At 47.7% G+C, this 18,544-nt stretch overlaps 1 protein-coding gene across 1 annotated transcript in view; it reads right to left on the reverse strand.

Moving 5' to 3' along the window:
• The window catches only part of CUBN (cubilin), a 304,407-nt gene that overhangs the window by 149,414 nt on the left and 136,449 nt on the right, over nt 1-18,544 (reverse strand). The window contains exon 28 of the mRNA XM_069959738.1: nt 9,327-9,486. Coding sequence (XP_069815839.1) covers nt 9,327-9,486 — 160 coding nt within the window. The remainder of the gene's footprint in view (nt 1-9,326; nt 9,487-18,544) is intronic.

The following is an 18,544-nucleotide window of genomic DNA, read 5'->3' on the forward strand; positions in this document are numbered from 1 at the left end:
TCCTCAGACCTCCCTTCTTTTCCTCGGACCTCCCTCCTCCTCGGTCCTCCTTCCTTCTCCTCCTCAGACCTCCCTCCTCCTCCTCGGACCTCCCTCCTCCTCCTCGGACCTCCCTCCTTCTCTTCGGACCTCCCTCCTTCTCTTCGGCCCTCCCTCCTCCTCCTCAGACCTCCTTCCTTCTCCTCGGCCCTCCCTCCTCCTCCTCCTCAGACCTCCTTCCTTCTCCTCGGCCCTCCCTCCTCCTCAGACCTCCTTCTCCTCGGACCTCCCTCCTCCTCCTCCTCAGACCTCCTTCCTTCTCCTAAGACCTCCCTCCTCCTTGGACCTCCTTCCTCCTCCTCCTCAGACCTCCCTCCTCCTCATCGGACCTACCTCCTTCTCCTCGGACCTCCCTCCTTCTCCTCGGACCTCCCTCCTCCTCAGACCTCCCTCTTTCTCTTCAGACCTCCCTCCTTCTCTTCGGCCCTCCCTCCTCCTCTTTGGACCTCCCTCCTCCTCCTCAGACCTCCCTCCTTCTCTTCGGACCTCCCTCCTTCTCTTCGGCCCTCCCTCCTTCTCCTCGGCCCTCCCTCCTCCTCCTCCTCCTCCTCAGACCTCCTTCCTTCTCCTAAGACCTCCCTCCTCCTTGGACCTCCTTCCTCCTCCTCCTCAGACCTCCCTCCTCCTCCTCGGACCTCCCTCCTCCTCCTCCTCAGACCTCCTTCCTTCTCCTAAGACCTCCCTCCTCCTTGGACCTCCTTCCTCCTCCTCCTCAGACCTCCCTCCTCCTCCTCGGACCTCCTTCCTCCTCCTCGGCCCTCCTTCCTCCTCCTCCTCCTCAGACCTTCGTTCTCATCCTCGGACCTCCCTCCTCCTCCTCCTCAGACCTCCTTCCTTCTCCTCGGCCCTCCCTCCTCCTCCTCCTCCTCCTCAGACCTCCTTCCTTCTCCTAAGACCTCCCTCCTCCTTGGACCTCCTTCCTCCTCCTCCTCAGACCTCCCTCCTCCTCCTCGGACCTCCCTCCTCCTCCTCGGACCTCCTTCCTCCTCCTCGGCCCTCCTTCCTCCTCCTCCTCAGACCTTCGTTCTCATCCTCGGACCTCCCTCCTCCTCCTCCTCAGACCTCCTTCCTTCTCCTCGGCCCTCCCTCCTCCTCCTCCTCCTCCTCAGACCTCCTTCCTTCTCCTAAGACCTCCCTCCTCCTTGGACCTCCTTCCTCCTCCTCCTCAGACCTCCCTCCTCCTCCTCGGACCTCCTTCCTCCTCCTCAGACCTCCTTCCTCCTCCTTGGCCCTCCTTCCTCCTCCTCCTCAGACCTTCGTTCTCATCCTCCTCCTCCTCAGACCTCCTTCCTTCTCCTCGGCCCTCCCTCCTCCTCCTCCTCCTCAGACCTCCTTCCTTCTCCTAAGACCTCCCTCCTCCTTGGACCTCCTTCCTCCTCCTCCGCAGACCTCCCTCCTTCTCTTCGGCCCTCCCTCCTCCTCCTCAGACCTCCTTCCTTCTCCTCGGCCCTCCCTCCCAGTGGCGGTCTTTGGCACCAAGCACACCAAGCGTTCGCTTGGGGCCCCCAACATCCAGGGGGGCCCCCACGCCCCGCTCTTGTGCTCAAGACCGCTGGACAGGGCCGCTGCCCCGCTCGCTGCTGCCATCTGAACTGTAACTATGAGCACTCGTAATGAGCGCTCATAGTTACATGCAGCAGCACTGACAGGGTGGGAGACATTGGCTCCCTTCCTGTCAGTCACTCTTGTGGCAGCAGGAAGTCTTTTCCCTGCGGTCACAAGTGGCCGCTCTGTCCTTGTGGTGCCGGCGCTCGAGGCGTCACTGGAGCATCGGCGCCAGGACAAGGGGAGTGCGGCCTTTTGTGACCGCAGGGAAAACCCTTCCTGCGGCCACAAGAGTGAAGAGAAGAGGAGACGCCCGGACCCAGGTGAGTATAAGTGTTTGTTTTATTGTGTTATATACTATATGGGAGGGGGAGCATACAGGGGTCTGTTTAACTGGGGGAGCGCACATCGGGGGTCTATATAAATGGGGGGAGCACACAGGGGGGCTATATAACAGGGGAACACACAGGGGGGCTATAGACTACAGGGGCTTCACAGAGAGGTCTATATACTACTGGGGGCAACACACAGCGGTCTATTGTTTTGGAATGCGTGTCGAGGGGGGGGGCCCAGACATAACTTCGCTTGGGGCCCCAGAAATGCCAAGACCGCCCCTGCTCCCTCCTCCTCCTCCTCAGACCTCCTTCCTTCTCCTCGGCCCTCCCTCCTCCTCCTCCTCAGACCTCCTTCCTTCTCCTAAGACCTCCCTCCTCCTTGGACCTCCTTCCTCCTCCTCCTCAGACCTCCCTCCTCCTCCTCGGACCTCCTTCCTCCTCGGTCCTCCTTCCTTCTCCTCCTCAGACCTCCCTCCTCCTCATCGGACCTCCCTCCTTCTCCTCGGACCTCCCTCCTTCTCCTCGGACCTCCCTCCTCCTCAGACCTCCCTCTTTCTCTTCAGACCTCCCTCCTTCTCTTCGGCCCTCCCTCCTCCTCCTCGGACCTCCCTCCTCCTCCTCAGACCTCCCTCCATCTCTTCGGACCTCCCTCCTTCTCTTCGGACCTCCCTCCTTCTCTTCGGCCCTCCCTCCTTCTCCTCGGCCCTCCCTCCTCCTCCTCCTCAGACCTCCTTCCTTCTCCTAAGACCTCCCTCCTCCTTGGACCTCCTTCCTCCTCCTCCTCAGACCTCCCTCCTCCTCCTCAGACCTGCCTCCTCCTCCTTGGACCTCCCTCCTCCTCCTCGGACCTCCTTCCTCCTCCTCCTCAGACCTCCCTCCTCATCCTCAGACCTCCCTCCTCCTCCTCGGACCTCCCTCCTCCTCCTCGGACCTCCTTCCTCCTCCTCGGCCCTCCTTCCTCCTCCTCCTCAGACCTTCTTTCTCATCCTCGGACCTCCCTCCTCCTCCTCAGTCATATTATTGCCAGAACTTTTTGGCTGGGGTGACCTCTACTACATCTCTATTCATTTTCATAAAACAAAACGTTCCTGAATCTGCCGCCTGTAACCGTAATAAATAATACACAAAGTTTCACAATTGAGTTTTGGATGTAATCACTTCAGAGACCACAAAGCAGAACTAGAGAGAGATCCGTCATGAGCGGCAGCCATGTGTGCGCCTTCCTCTACGTTACGTTCAGCGTGGAGAATCCAGGAGATCCCCGGGGACGTGACACTGGCCGTCTGGCCCAGAACACGTTGCTTAGATACCAGACAATAAGTAGATGATTTCCAGAAGTCTGTAGTAGTCCGGATGTACAGCAATCAGCGTGGCGGAGTGTACGGGGGGTGAGTCACGCCGGGCTCGTATTTCATGTGGGCTCCGCAGTAACGTTTTGAGTACAGCGACATAATACGTAGGTCGTATCTCGGCGGTCGGGATAGTTTGGCAGAGTGTAGTAAAGATTTGATTGCCGGGTGTTCACCGCAGAGATACCAGGCTACGTGGGCAAGATGAACGCCATGTGCTTCTCTATAACAGGAACTATGGGAACCAAAAAGATTTGTGTCCCCCAGGCTCTAGTATACGAGGGGGGGGTAACATATCCGAAAGAGATATATATATATATACAGGGTGAGGTGACTCCGGACCCCCAGTTATTTCAGAAACACAGGGGAAAATAACATATGAGTTCCCCAGCAGGTATTGGGTGAGGGGGTCCAGGACATGGCCGCCATCTGGGAAGCCGCCATATTGGATCCAGATCATATAACAGATCACAGAAGAAGAGAATCGTCTCAGAAACCAATTGCCGCAATCAGATCTGCAATATCTCTTGTGGTTCAAAAGGTATCAACACAGATGGGGGGATTTATGAAGACAGGCGTACTTATATCAGGCCCAGCCCCCTTTCCCCGGCAGGATTCACTAAGAATCCCGCCAGCTAATGAATCCGTCCAGCTGGGCACCCGAATCTGCGCCCGGCGTACGAAATCTACACCTTCTTCCAGCAGCTCCCAGCAGGTGTAGATTTGGAGCACGATTTACTGCGAGCAGGCGTAAATCATGATAAATGAGGCCACGCCTCCTCCCACCTCGTCATGCCCCCCAACCCACCCATTGGGCGAGCAGGGCGTATGGGAGAAGGGGCGACTCTGCACCTTCTCCCTGGTATACACCTCAGGCAGACCATTCATAAATGTCCCCCAGAAAGTTGCTTTGTGTTTAGCTTTAGCTCTGTGTTCAGCACCATGGACAACACTGTAGCTGTATATGTATCTGTATCTGTATCTGTATATGTATCTGTTGTATCTGTATCTGCTGTTTCTGTAGCTATATCTGTATCTGTAGCTGTATCTGCTGTATCTGTAGCTATATCTGTAGCTGTATCTGTAGCTGTATCTGTAGCTGTATCTGTAGCTGTATCTGCTGTATCTGTAGCTATATCTGTATCTGTATCTGTATGTGTATCTGTATCTGTAGCTGTATCTGTAGCTGTATCTGCATCTGCTGTAGCTGTATCTGTAGCTGTATCTGCTGTATCTGCTGTAGCTGTATCTGCTGTAGCTGTATCTGCTGTAGCTGTATCTGTATCTGCTGTATCTGTAGCTGTATTTGTATCTGCTGTAGCTGTATCTGTAGCTGTATCTGCTGTAGCTGTATCTGTAGCTGTATCTGTATATGTATCTGTAGCTGTATCTGCTGTAGCTGTATCTGCTGTATCTGTATCTGTTGTAGCTGTATGTGTAGCTGTATCTGTAGCTGTATCTGCTGTAGCTGTATGTGTAGCTGTATCTGTATCTGCTGTAGCTGTATGTGTAGCTGTATCTGTAGCTGTATGTGTAGCTGTATCTGCTGTAGCTGTATGTGTAGCTGTATGTGTAGCTGTATCTGTAGCTGTATCTGCTGTAGCTGTATGTGTAGCTGTATCTGTAGCTGTATGTGTAGCTGTATCTGTAGCTGTATGTGTAGCTGTATGTGTAGCTGTATCTGTAGCTGTATGTGTAGCTGTATCTGTAGCTGTATGTGTAGCTGTATGTGTAGCTGTATCTGTAGCTGTATCTGTAGCTGTATGTGTAGCTGCAGCTGTAGCTGTAGTCCTGGCCTAAGATTTATGAAGTAAGCAGTCCCTGGGTTAGTGTTGTGTTTTGCACTATTTCTCGGTCCACGTGTGCACTAGTAATGGTGTCTTTGTCCGGCGATGACATCATTGAGCGTCTGGCACCGGTGTCTCATACAGAGCAGTGACGGCCATTTCGGCTGCTGGTGAGTCAGGTGACATCATCCCGGCTGGAATCCCTTTATGTAGATGGAGAGCCGGACGTGTTACACACAGGGGATTTATCATCTGTATCCTCCATCCTGCCTCATGTGTATATACGGCACCGTCATAGATGGTAGGTATGTCTCACCAAGGATCCCGGCCTTGGGGAGGTGAAAGACTATGATAACTGGTGTCAGCGGCAATAGGCCACTCGCACACATTTATAATTCAGTATGGCTGCAATGCAGTTTAGTCTGGGACGGGCTTTCATGGGAGCCAAAGAGGGGGTAGGTGGCTGCTCCCACACTCCAGCTCCAGGTTTTGGGGTGGCCTTTGTAAGCCTGGGAGAAGCAGCTGAGAGGGGGTGGGTGGCTGCTCCCACACTCCAGCTCCAGGTTTTGGGGTGGCCTTTGTAAGCCTGGGAGAACCAGCTGAGAGGGGGTGGGTGGCTGCTCCCACACTCCAGCTCCAGGTTTTGGGGTGGCCTTTGTAAGCCTGGGAGAACCAGCTGAGAGGGTGGGTGGGTGGCTGCTCCCACACTCCAGCTCCAGGTTTTGGGGTGGCCTTTGTAAGCCTGGGAGAACCAGCTGAGAGTGAGTGTGTGTATCTCCAGTCTGCAGAGTGTGCTGCTGGGGAGAAGGAGCTGTGTGTGGCTTCTCTGAGGACAAAGGAGACTTCAGGAGCTGTTTGGTGTCTGGCAGCGTCTATCCGGGTGAGAGCCCTATGTGAACCAATTGACTGTTTGCATAACTGCCAATGACTGTTTTCACGGACGCTGCTCCATACCTGGGTGTTGGCTGAAGAAAGATGTAGGTTTTGTTGGCTGTTGTGGACAATAAACCACTTATTTTTCTTTAAACCTCCTGCTGGTCTCATATCAAAAGACGGATACTGAGACTGATCCCCACAATATATATATATATATATATATATATATATATATATATATATATATATATATATATATATATATATATAAAGAGAGAGAGAGAGAGAGAGAGAGCTCTTCCCACTATATACTATTATTACACACTCACCCTAAGCAGCAGGGTCCTCTCCACACCTATATACATGTCCTATACTAATATAATAGTCCCATATACATTATACTACACCTATATACATGTCCTATACTAATATAATAGTCACATATACATTATACTACAGCTATATACATGTCCTATACTAATATAATAGTCCCATATACATTATACTACACCTATATACATGTCCTATACTAATATAATAGTCCCATATACCTTATACTACACCTATATACATGTCCTATACTAATATAATAGTCCCATATACATTATACTACACCTATATACATGTCCTATACTAATATAATAGTCATATATACATTATACTACACCTATATACATGTCCTATACTAATATAATAGTCATATATACATTATACTACACCTATATACATGTCCTATACTAATATAATAGTCCCATATACATTATACTACACCTATATACATGTCCTATACTAATATAATAGTCCCATATACATTATACTACACCTATATACATGTCCTATACTAATATAATAGTCCCATATACATTATACTACACCTATATACATGTCCTATACTAATATAATAGTCCCATATACATTATACTACACCTATATACATGTCCTATACTAATATAATAGTCCCATATACATTATACTACACCTATATACATGTCCTATACTAATATAATAGTCCCATATACATTATACTACACCTATATACATGTCCTATACTAATATAATAGTCACATATACATTATACTACACCTATATACATGTCCTATACTAATATAATAGTCCCATATACATTATACTACACCTATTATTATTATTATTATTATTATGATCCTGAAGCATTGTATGAGATGACAGGACCGGCTCTGCTACATCCGTCAGGTCTAATCTATGAGAAACATTGGAGGAAACACAAATCCTTTCCAACATGTTTTTCCATTTTCTGTCACATGGCGGGAACTGCAGATGAGTCACCACAATGTGAATGAGTAACAGAGGACTGTGCCAGATAGTTACAATCCTTCTGTACTGCGCAGGAGGCTCCAGTGCTGGCACAGGACGTTTATCATGAATAGTATCAGGGTGCAGTACAAACCTTCCCTCCATGTGATGTCTATGTGATTCCTAACATATTTACTGGAAATTACTCCAAAGTCTTGGCCACTAGGTGTCTCCCTTCCCTGCTGTCCAGTGCCTGTTGTCAGGGGATTTCTGTCTCTAGTAACAGTTAGATCAGGACAAATTACAGGAAATGAGATTGGGGCTTACTGTGTGCTGGAGGGAGGAGGAGAGCCTGAGAAAGCTGTCAGCCAGTGGCCTGCAGATGATCTGCACTGTTCCTGAAAGGTAAATCAAGGCTTCCCTCTCATCTCTGATCAGCCATTAAGCTCAGTGCAGCTGTTCCTAAATATCAGTCATAACTACCAGGGGGGCTACCTATTGGGCCTACCTGCACACAGGGAGGCCTAACTACTATATGGATGCAGAGAGTGGGGCCTGACTATATGTGTGCACAGAGATCTGTAAATACTATATGGGGGCACAAAGAGGTCTAATTACTATATGGGGGCACAAAGCGGTCTAATTACTATATGAGGCCACAGAGGGGTCTAATTACTACATGGGGCCACAGAGGGGTTTAATTACTATATGGGGCCACAGTGGGTTTCTACTATGTGAGAGCATAGAAGGGGCCAAACTGGGCCTAATTATTACATGGGGACAGAGAGTGGGCCCTGTTACAGTGCAGAACAATACAGATGGTGACTTTGTATAGAGGTGAGGATGGTGCTGGAGCCAAATGTTCGTCTGGCAGATTCTGCGGAGTTGTGGCCAGGAGGGAGAAGCAAAGAAAAAGTAAGTGACTCCAATTAGAGAAGAGGGCCCCCTGTAAATCACTGGATGTAACTGCACTGTAATCACTTACATGGTGTGCACCATTGGTATCTCCCTCTATATGGGTCAGTGTTTGGGGGATTATTTAGTATGGTATGTTGGTGTGATGGTATTGGTCACTGTGTGGCGGTAATGCTGGCGGTCAAGTGACACTAATATTTGTTTCTTGTATGGTTCTATTGGTCTGTACTGTAGGGTCCCCCTGAAAATCGAGGACACAAGCCCCAGTTACCCGGGTGAGCATATTATTTATCTGTGTATGTGTGCCTTTAAGGTAGGAAGGCCGCGGTATGATTAGGTTATGGGGGGCCTCTGCAGTCTCTGTCTGCCCTGCATTAGTATATCCATTACTTATCCTCAGAAGATGGCAGATGCAGCAGAATCGGACACAATATTGGGGTACTAATAGCGTCCTGGCTACACAACATTACTTTTAAGGGGTACTCCACTCACACATAACTTCTGATATGTTGCTGCCCATGGTGAGACTAACAATTCCTTCCATACTTGTTATTATCTATTCAGTCTCCTTCCCCCAGTTCTCAGCTGCTGCTTTCTGCTGAAGGCACAAAAATCTGTGTGGGAGCTTTTCTCTCTGTTTTCCCCTCCTCCCCCCTCCCTTCTGAGACGGCTAATGTAAACAAGTCCCTGGCTGGCTGTATCTGCAACACTGTAACTTCTTTGTAATTCTGTGAGAATTAATCACAGTTAGTGTATTAGCAACTTGAACTCAGAATAACCGGCGTTACAAAGAAGCAACAATGTTGCAGATACAGCCTGACAGGGACTTGTTCACATCAGCCGTCTCAGAAGGGAGGGGGGAGGAGAGGGAGACAGAGAGAATAGCTCACAGACAGATTTTTGTGTCTTCAGCATAAAGCAGCAGCTGAGGACTGGGGGAAGGAGACTGATAAGATAATAACAAGTACGGAAGGAATTGTTAGTCTCACCATGATCAGCAACATATCAAAAGTTCTGTGTGAGCGGAGTACCCCTTCATACACCTGGAATCAGCAGTGAAATGTGGTACGTTTTTTATGAATCCATTTAGCATCCAGCAGCGTTCTCCTCCTGTAAAGTATAAGGTCAGGGACCATCACAGCGGATACATTCTCCATTAGGGATGACGGCTGGCAGTATACGGAATCATACACATAGAGCGGCCTTACCATTGATGCTCCATGATAACTGAAATCCTTGACCTGCACCGTAAGAATCTGAATGGAAGACGACGTGCAGGGCTGTGCCATTGGTAGTGCCCCCTGGAGGCAGCTGCCCCCCACAGTAAGGCCCGAGAGATGCCGCCTGGTCATCAGCGCCATCATATAGCTGGAAAGGAAGCGATAAAGAATTTATTGCCACGGAATCCTATCAGGACGTGTAAAAACACGGCCATAACGCTAAGAGATCAGTATATACAGGAGCACAGTGACACCAGTATACAGATAACACAGACAGGAGCACAGTGACACCAGTATATAGATAACACAGACAGGAGGAGGGTGACAGGTGACACCAGTATATAGATAACACAGACGGGAGTACAGTAACACCAGTATATAGATAACACAGACAGGAATACAGTGACACCAGTATATAGATAATACAGACAGAAGTACAGTGACAGGTGACACCAGTATATAGATAACGCAGGAGTGACAGTGACACCAGTATATAGATAACAGACAGGAGGACAGTGAAACAAGTATATAGATAACACAGACAGGAGGACAGTGAAACCAGTATATAGATAACACAGACCGGAGTACAGTGACACCAGTATATAGATAACACAGACCGGAGTACAGTGACACCAGTATATAGATAACACAGGCAGGAGGACAGTGACACCAGTATATAGATAACACAGACCGGAGTACAGTGACACCAGTATATAGATAACACAGGCAGGAGGACAGTGACACCAGTATATAGATAACACAGACAGGAGGACAGTGACACCAGTATATAGATAACCCAGACCGGAGTACAGTGACACCAGTATATAGATAACACAGGCAGGAGGACAGTGACTCCAGTATATAGATAACACAGACAGGAGGACAGTGACACCAGTATATAGATAACACAGGCAGGAGGACAGTGACTCCAATATATAGATAACACAGACAGGAGGACAGTGACACCAGTATATAGATAACACAGACAGGAGGACAGGGACACCAGTATATAGATAACACAGACAGGAGGACAGTGACACCCGCAGTGGCGTAGCTACCACGGTCGCAGCGGTCGCCGCAGCGACTGGGCTGCTACCAAGGGGAGGCCCGCGAGGCCCCCCCTTGCCACTGTACTGCTCCCATCCCACTCCCTCTTGTGACCGCAAGCAATGTTTTGCCCACCGCTGAGGGAAGCCCGCCAGCGCGCCTGACTAGAAGACTAGAGAAACCATACAGGTGAGTATAGATTTTTTTTGTTTTAAAGGGCATGATGGGGTGTAGTGGTATGATGATGATGATGAAGGAAAGGGAGGATGATGGGGGTGTAGTCGTATGATGATGAAGGAAAGGGAGGATGATGGGGGTGTAGTCGTATGATGATGAAGGAAAGGGAGGATGATGGGGGTGTAGTCGTATGATGAAGGAACAAGAGAATGATGGGGGGTGTAGTGGTATGATGATGAAGGAACAAGAGGATGATGAGGGGTGTAGTGGTATGATGATGAAGGAACAAGAGGATGATGAGGGGTGTAGTGGTATGATGATGAAGGAACAAGAGGATGATGAGGGGTGTAGTGGTATGATGATGAAGGAACAAAAGGATGATGAGGGGTGTAGTGGTATGATGATGAAGGAACAAGAGGATGATGAGGGTTGTAGTGGTATGATGATGAAGGAACAAGAGGATGATGAGGGGTGTAGTGGTATGATGATGATGATGATGATGGAACAAGAGGATGATGAGGGGTGTAGTGGTATGATGATGAAGGAAAGGGAGGATGATGAGGGGTGTAGTGGTATGATGATTAAGGAAAGGGAGGATGATGGGGAGTGTAGTCGTATGATGAAGGAACAAGAGGATGATGGGGAGTGTAGTGGTATGATGATGAAGGAACAAGAGGATGATGGGGGGTGTAGTGGTATGATGATGAAGGAACAAGAGGATGATGGGGGGTGTAGTGGTATGATGATGAAGGAACAAGAGGATGATGAGGGGTGTAGTGGTATGATGATGAAGGAACAAGAGGATGATGAGGGGTGTAGTGGTATGATGATGAAGGAACAAGAGGATGATGAGGGTTGTAGTGGTATGATGATGAAGGAACAAGAGGATGATGAGGGGTGTAGTGGTATGATGATGATGATGGAACAAGAGGATGATGAGGGGTGTAGTGGTATGATGATGAAGGAACAAGAGGATGATGAGGGTTGTAGTGGTATGATGATGAAGGAACAAGAGGATGATGAGGGGTGTAGTGGTATGATGATGATTATGATGATGATGATGGAACAAGAGGATGATGAGGGGTGTAGTGGTATGATGATGAAGGAAAGGGAGGATGATGAGGGGTGTAGTGGTATGATGATTAAGGAAAGGGAGGATGATGGGGAGTGTAGTCGTATGATGAAGGAACAAGAGGATGATGGGGAGTGTAGTGGTATGATGATGAAGGAACAAGAGGATGATGAGGGGTGTAGTGGTATGATGATGAAGGAACAAGAGGATGATGAGGGGTGTAGTGATATGATGATGGAACAAGAGGATGATGGGGGGTGTAGTGGTATGATGATGAAGGAACAAGAGGATGATGGGGGGTGTAGTGGTATGATGATGAAGGAACAAGAGGATGATGGGGGGTGTAGTGGTATGATGATGAAGGAACAAGAGGATGATGGGGGGTGTAGTGGTATGATGATTAAGGAAAGGGAGGATGATGGGGAGTGTAGTCGTATGATGAAGGAACAAGAGGATGATGGGGGGTGTAGTGGTATGATGATGATGGAACAAGAGGATGATGAGGGGTGTAGTGGTATGATGATGGAACAAGAGGATGATGGGGGCGTAGTGGTATGATGATGATGGAACAAGAGGATGATGAGGGGTGTAGTGGTATGATGATGAAGGAACAAGAGGATGATGAGGGGTGTAGTGGTATGATGAAGGAACAAGAGGATGATGGGGGCGTAGTGGTATGATGATGATGGAACAAGAGGATGATGAGGGGTGTAGTGGTATGATGATGGAACAAGAGGATGATGGGGGCGTAGTGGTATGATGATGATGGAACAAGAGGATGATGAGGGGTGTAGTGGTATGATGATGAAGGAACAAGAGGATGATGAGGGGTGTAGTGGTATGATGATGGAACAAGAGGATGATGGGGGCGTAGTGGTATGATGATGATGATGGAACAAGAGGATGATGAGGGGTGTAGTGGTATGATGATGAAGGAACAAGAGGATGATGGGGGGTGTAGTGGTATGATGATGATGGAACAAGAGGATGATGGGGGTTGTAGTGGTATGATGATGGAACAAGAGGATGATGAGGGGTGTAGTGGTATGATGATGATGATGGAACAAGAGGAAGATGAGGGGTGTAGTGGTATGATGATGGAACAAGAGGATGATGAGGGGTGTAGTGGTATGATGATGATGATGGAACAAGAGGATGATGGGGGGTGTAGTGGTATGATGATGATGATGATGGAACAAGAGGATGATGGGGGTGTAGTGGTATGATGATGAACGAACAAGATGATGATGAGGGGTGTAGTGGTATGATGATGATGATGATGGAACAAGAGGATGATGGGGGTGTAGTGGTATGATGATGATGATGGAACAAGAGGATGATGGGGGTGTAGTGGTATGATGATGATGATGGAACAAGAGGATGATGGGGGTGTAGTGGTATGATGATGGAACAAGAGGATGAAGGGGGTGTAGTGGTATGATGTTGAAGGAACAGGAGGAGGGGACAACATCGGGGGCATCTGTACGGGGGATAAAATGGGGGGCATCTATATGGGGGATATCATGGGGGGCATCTATAATAGGGACAACACAGGGGGGCATCTATAAGGGGGAAACATTGGGGGCCATCTATAAGGTGGACTACATGGTGGTGTATACAATAGGGCATGCACAGAGGGGGGCATGTACTGTAAGGGGGGTCACATAGTGTCAGGGCTACATACTAAATGAGGGTGTAAAGGGGACAGTACAGATGTGCAGTGTGTATAGAGATGAGGATGGTGTCAGTGTGAGGAGCCTAATATGTCTGTCTGGCAGATTCTGTGGATTCGTGGCTCAGAGAAGTTCTCATAACGGCCCAGGGCAGATGGAGAAGATGAAAAGGGAAGAACTCCGATCAGAGAAGATGTCCACTGTGAGTCACTTGATATAACTGCACTGTAATATATATGGTGTATAGAACCTGTGTAGAGCTGAGTACCTCTATATGACTGGATGAAGTGATATTGGTCTATGTACAGAGGATTATATTCAGTAGCAGCGGTGGTGTTAGTCAGTATGTGGTGGTGTTAGTCAGTATGTGGTGGTGTTAGTCAGTATGTGGTGGTATTAGTCAGAAGCAGCGGGGTGTTAGTTACTATGTGGTGGTATTATTTGTTACTTGTTATCTGGTACTGTGTTTTATTGGATTTAGTATACTGGATTTGGTCAGTAACAATATGGTGGTGATGGTTGTGGTGTGGCGGTAATATTTCCCCTTGTGTACTGGTAATATTGGCAATATTGGTCTTAGTAAACAGGATTTGTTTAGTAACAGTATGGCGGTAATATGTATGGTGATATTATTTCCTGTATACTGGTATTATTGGTAATATCAGTCTTGAGATATATATATATACCAATAGCATCGAGGAAGGGGGGGCCCCAAGTTGACCTCTTGCACCAGGGCTCGAGAGACATAAGCTACGCCCCTGGACACCAGTATATAGATAACACAGACAGAAGGACAGTGACACCAGTTTATAGATAACAGACAGGAGTACAGTGACACCAGTATAAAGATAACACAGACCAGAGTACAGTGACACCAGTATATAGATAACACAGGCAGGAGGACGGTGACTCCAGTATATAGATAACACAGACAGGAGGACGGTGACTCCAGTATATAGATAACAGACAGGAGTACAGGGACACCAGTATAAAGATAACAGAGAGGAGGATGGTGACACCAGTATATAGATAACACAGGCAGGAGGGCGAGGACGCCAGTATATAGATAAAACAGACAGAAGTACAGTGACACCAGTATATAGATAACACAGACAGGAGGACAGTGACACCAGTATATAGATAACACAGACAGGAGTACAGTGACACCAGTATATAGATAACACAGGCAGGAGGACAAGGGCACCAGTATATAGATAAAACAGACAGAAGGACAGTGACACCAGTATATAGATAACAGTCAGGTGTACAGTGACAAGTGACACCAATATATAGATAACACAGATCGGGGTACAGTAACACCAGTATATAGATAACACAGATCGGGGTACAGTAACACCAGTATATAGATAACACAGATCGGGGTACAGTAACACCAGTATATAGATAACAGTATATAGATAACACACACAAGTGCTCAGACCTGTGCCAGATATTATGGCTCCCATACTGTAATATATTATATAATATTATGGCTCCTGTACTGTAATCACATATATTATATTATGGCTCCTGTACTGTAATATATAATATTATGGCTCCTGTACTGTAATCACATATATTATATTATGGCTCCCGTACTGTAATATATTATATAATATTATGGCTCCTGTACTGTAATCACATATATGATATTATGGCTCCTGTACTGTAATCACATATATTATATTATGGCTCCTGTACTGTAATCACATATATGATATTATGGCTCCTGTACTGTAATATATGATATTATGGCTCCTGTACTGTAATCACATATATGATATTATACAGTGACGATATAACGCTCTCATTGAGGCAGCGTCATGGATCTTTTGCCGACATGTAAAAATAAAATCTGTATTTACTACTTGTTCCCTAGTGATAACCACAAAAACATCGCTTCCCTCCCGTCCGCAGCTCCATTACTGCCACTTCCTGCTGTATACAGACCCTCATCTCTATGGAAACCCCCTATACACAGTCACCGGTCACCATGGTTACAAGGGAGACAAGAAACCCACACAAGTCATGTGTTATCACACCGTATTACACCGCCATGTCACAGGGGGATGTGTGACACTGTCAGGGAGGTTTATAGTAGGAAGGTCCCTTGTTACCCATAGCAACCAACCACAGCTTCCATAGTAACAAACCACAGCTCCCATAGCAACCAAGCTCAGCTCCCATAGCAACCAACCACAGCTCCCATAGCAACGAACTACAGCTGCCATGGCAACAAACCACAGCTCCCATAGCAACAAACCAAAGCTGCCATGGCAACCAAGCACAGCTTCCATAGTAACTGATCACAACTTCCATGGCAACCAATCACAGCTCCCATAGCAACCAATCACAGCTCCCATAGCAACCAATCACAGCTCAGCTATCTTGTCTTCATGAGCCTGGAAAATGAAAGTTGAGCTGTGATTGGTTGGTATGGGAGCTATGATTGGCATTACTACTGTATGACAGCTGAATAATTTCCCTTCTGTCTGCATTACACATTTAAAGGGGCAGTAAACATTTAGTAAGTGCCAGTATGTTCAGTGTCCAATGATGCGGACCACGCGGCGGCTATTGGACCCCCGGAGAGAGGGGGGCTTCCACACTAGGTTGGTCCCATGTCAAACAATGGGGTCATGGTGGGTAACAATCAGCAGCCCCTCTGTGCTGGGCGTTAGAATCCAGTCAAGTTTATTCTGCACATGACGCATCTATTGCACTAACTCTATTAAAGGGGTATCCTGACTTTAAGGGGTATTCCCATCTGGACAAGCTATCTCTTATCCGCCCTGCTGGCGGCTGTACTCATATGGGTAGGCGAGAGTTGTTAGGGCCACTATTCTGAAGATGTTGGGGGGTCCCGGCAGTCATAGACTTATAATGGAGCTGCCTGGACAGAGATCGCTGCCAGATGTGTTTTTCTTCTTTTTATGACAGTGTCTCTTTAAATTGGAATACCCCTTTAAGAATGCAAAAACCTCCCTAACTGTACTATAGCAGTCATAACTCTCCATTTACAGGAAGGCGTATACATGTGATACACTATCTCATGCTGATATTAGAGCTTGGCGATCGTGCACAGGTAGGTGGCGCTATACAATCGCTGCTCATCTCCTTCTGCCCACCGCTGACATGCAAGAGGTTCTTCAGCAGCTGCAGTATGTAGTTATACCCATCAAGTTTATACACTAGATGCTGCCAAACTTTTTGAAAAAAATTTAATAAGAAACTGGACACTGCATATCAATCTATTCATGGTGAACTGGAAACAAAAAGAGGTTCTGCAGCAGCATTAACATGAGACTGTAGCATGGTAGCCTACAGCAGTGTCCTCCAACCTGGGGCTCTCAAGCTGCTGCAGAACTACAACCCCCATCATGCCAGCTCAGCCTTAACTCCCCCACCCCTTAATCAACAAAAAAGAGGTTCTGCAGCAGTATTACCATGAAGCTTTACTTAGGTTGTCTACAACTGCACCATCAGCATGATGGGGGTTAGTTTTGCACCAGGGGCATGATGGGACTTGTAGTCTTGCAACAGTAGCATGACGGGAGTTTTTAGTTTTGCACCAGTGGCATGATGGGAGTTGTAGTTTTGCATTAGCATCATGATGGGAGTTGTAGTTTTTGCACCAGCAGCATGATGGGAGTTTTAGTCTTACACCAGTGGTGTAAAGGGAGTTGTAGTTTTGCACCAGTGGCATGATAGGAGTTGTAGTTTTTCACCAGGTGCGTGGTGGGAGTTGTAGTCTTGCCCCAGTGGCATTATGGGAGTTGTAGTTGTACACCAGCAGCATGATGGGAGTTGTAGTCTTGCACCAGCGACACGATGGGAGTTGTAGTCTTGCACCAGCGGCATGATGGGAGTTGTAGTCTTGCACCAGCGGCATGATGGGAGTTTGGGTCTTGCACCATCGGCATGATGGGAGTTGTAGTTTTGCACCAGGATTGGGGACACTGGCCTCCAGTCCTCCTTTGTGTGCAGGGTGCCCCCTCCCAATATTGCCATGCCTCTGATGCTAGCCAGGCCTATGACTGGGTCCGGCACTACACGCCCCTCCATTGTCAGTCACTAACAGTAGGAGTCACATTGCAGCGAGCCGGCAGGGTGCGGCCACCAGAAGAAATGAGTCATTCATACCCGGCCGCATGTCTGAGGGAAAACCATCTCGAATCTGAAGATTTTGAGATTTTATTTTTAACACATGGCATGCTCGGCTCTTGTAAGGAGGAACTTCAAGAAACCACAAGATCAAAGACCTTCTGTATGAAAGGAGGCCGCTTAGTCAGGGCTATTAACTATTGGTGCGCCATGTAACCGGGAGCGGGATGATGGGAACGCGGTCTGCTCCATCTGCTGGATAATGGGGGGGGGGAAGTTAGGGGGCCACTCCTGTAACTGTGGGGAACCTAGAGACAAGTGCATGCTATATATTACTGTATATACATCATCCAGAGGTGAACCTGCACTCTTGAACCTGCGTTCAAGGCTCTGATCACACAATGGTGAAATTGAGTGGATGGCCGCCATTTAATGGCAAATATTTGCTGTTATTTTAGAACAACGGCTGTTATATTGAAATAATGGCCGTTATTTACTGTTATATGGCGGCCATCCACTCAATTTCAACATTGTGTGAACAGATCCTTTCTGTGTTTTTAATCCACTCCTGGTTTTGGTTGCAATACTGACTGAAATATACTGACTGAAATATACGTAGTGTGAACGCAGCCTTAGGAGGGATTCACATCATGCTTTTAGCCTCTATTCACCATAGACACCTGAAACCCTCCCCCTGGTGCCTAACAGCGGCATATCTTACCCACAAACTTACATTGCATCCCTTTAAATGGTCTTTAGTCTTTCCAGCAAAGCTTCTCCATGTGATAGCCAGTGTGATTGCCAGCATATTTACAAATCATTTCCAGTACCAAGAATGACTCCTTAGCCCAGGATAACAGCCCTAAACCATTGGGGACCAGGTGCCTCACTTGTGCCGTTCACTGCTTGTTGTCAGGTCATTTCTGTCTGTAGTAACAGACAGATCAGTGGGGGCAGGGGTTGGCCATTGCTATAAGCAGGAGAGACAGAGAAGGCGTGAGAAAGTGTGATCTGCGTACCTACATGCTAAGGATGATCTGCACTGTTCCTCAAAGGTAAATCAAGGCTTCCCTGTCATCTCTCCCCAATTATATAAAGCTGAGGGCAGCTGTCCCTTGTGTAAATGCCAGCAT

Source organism: Dendropsophus ebraccatus, chromosome 2 (assembly GCF_027789765.1).
Source record: "Dendropsophus ebraccatus isolate aDenEbr1 chromosome 2, aDenEbr1.pat, whole genome shotgun sequence".
Taxonomy (NCBI): Eukaryota; Metazoa; Chordata; class Amphibia; order Anura; family Hylidae; genus Dendropsophus; species Dendropsophus ebraccatus.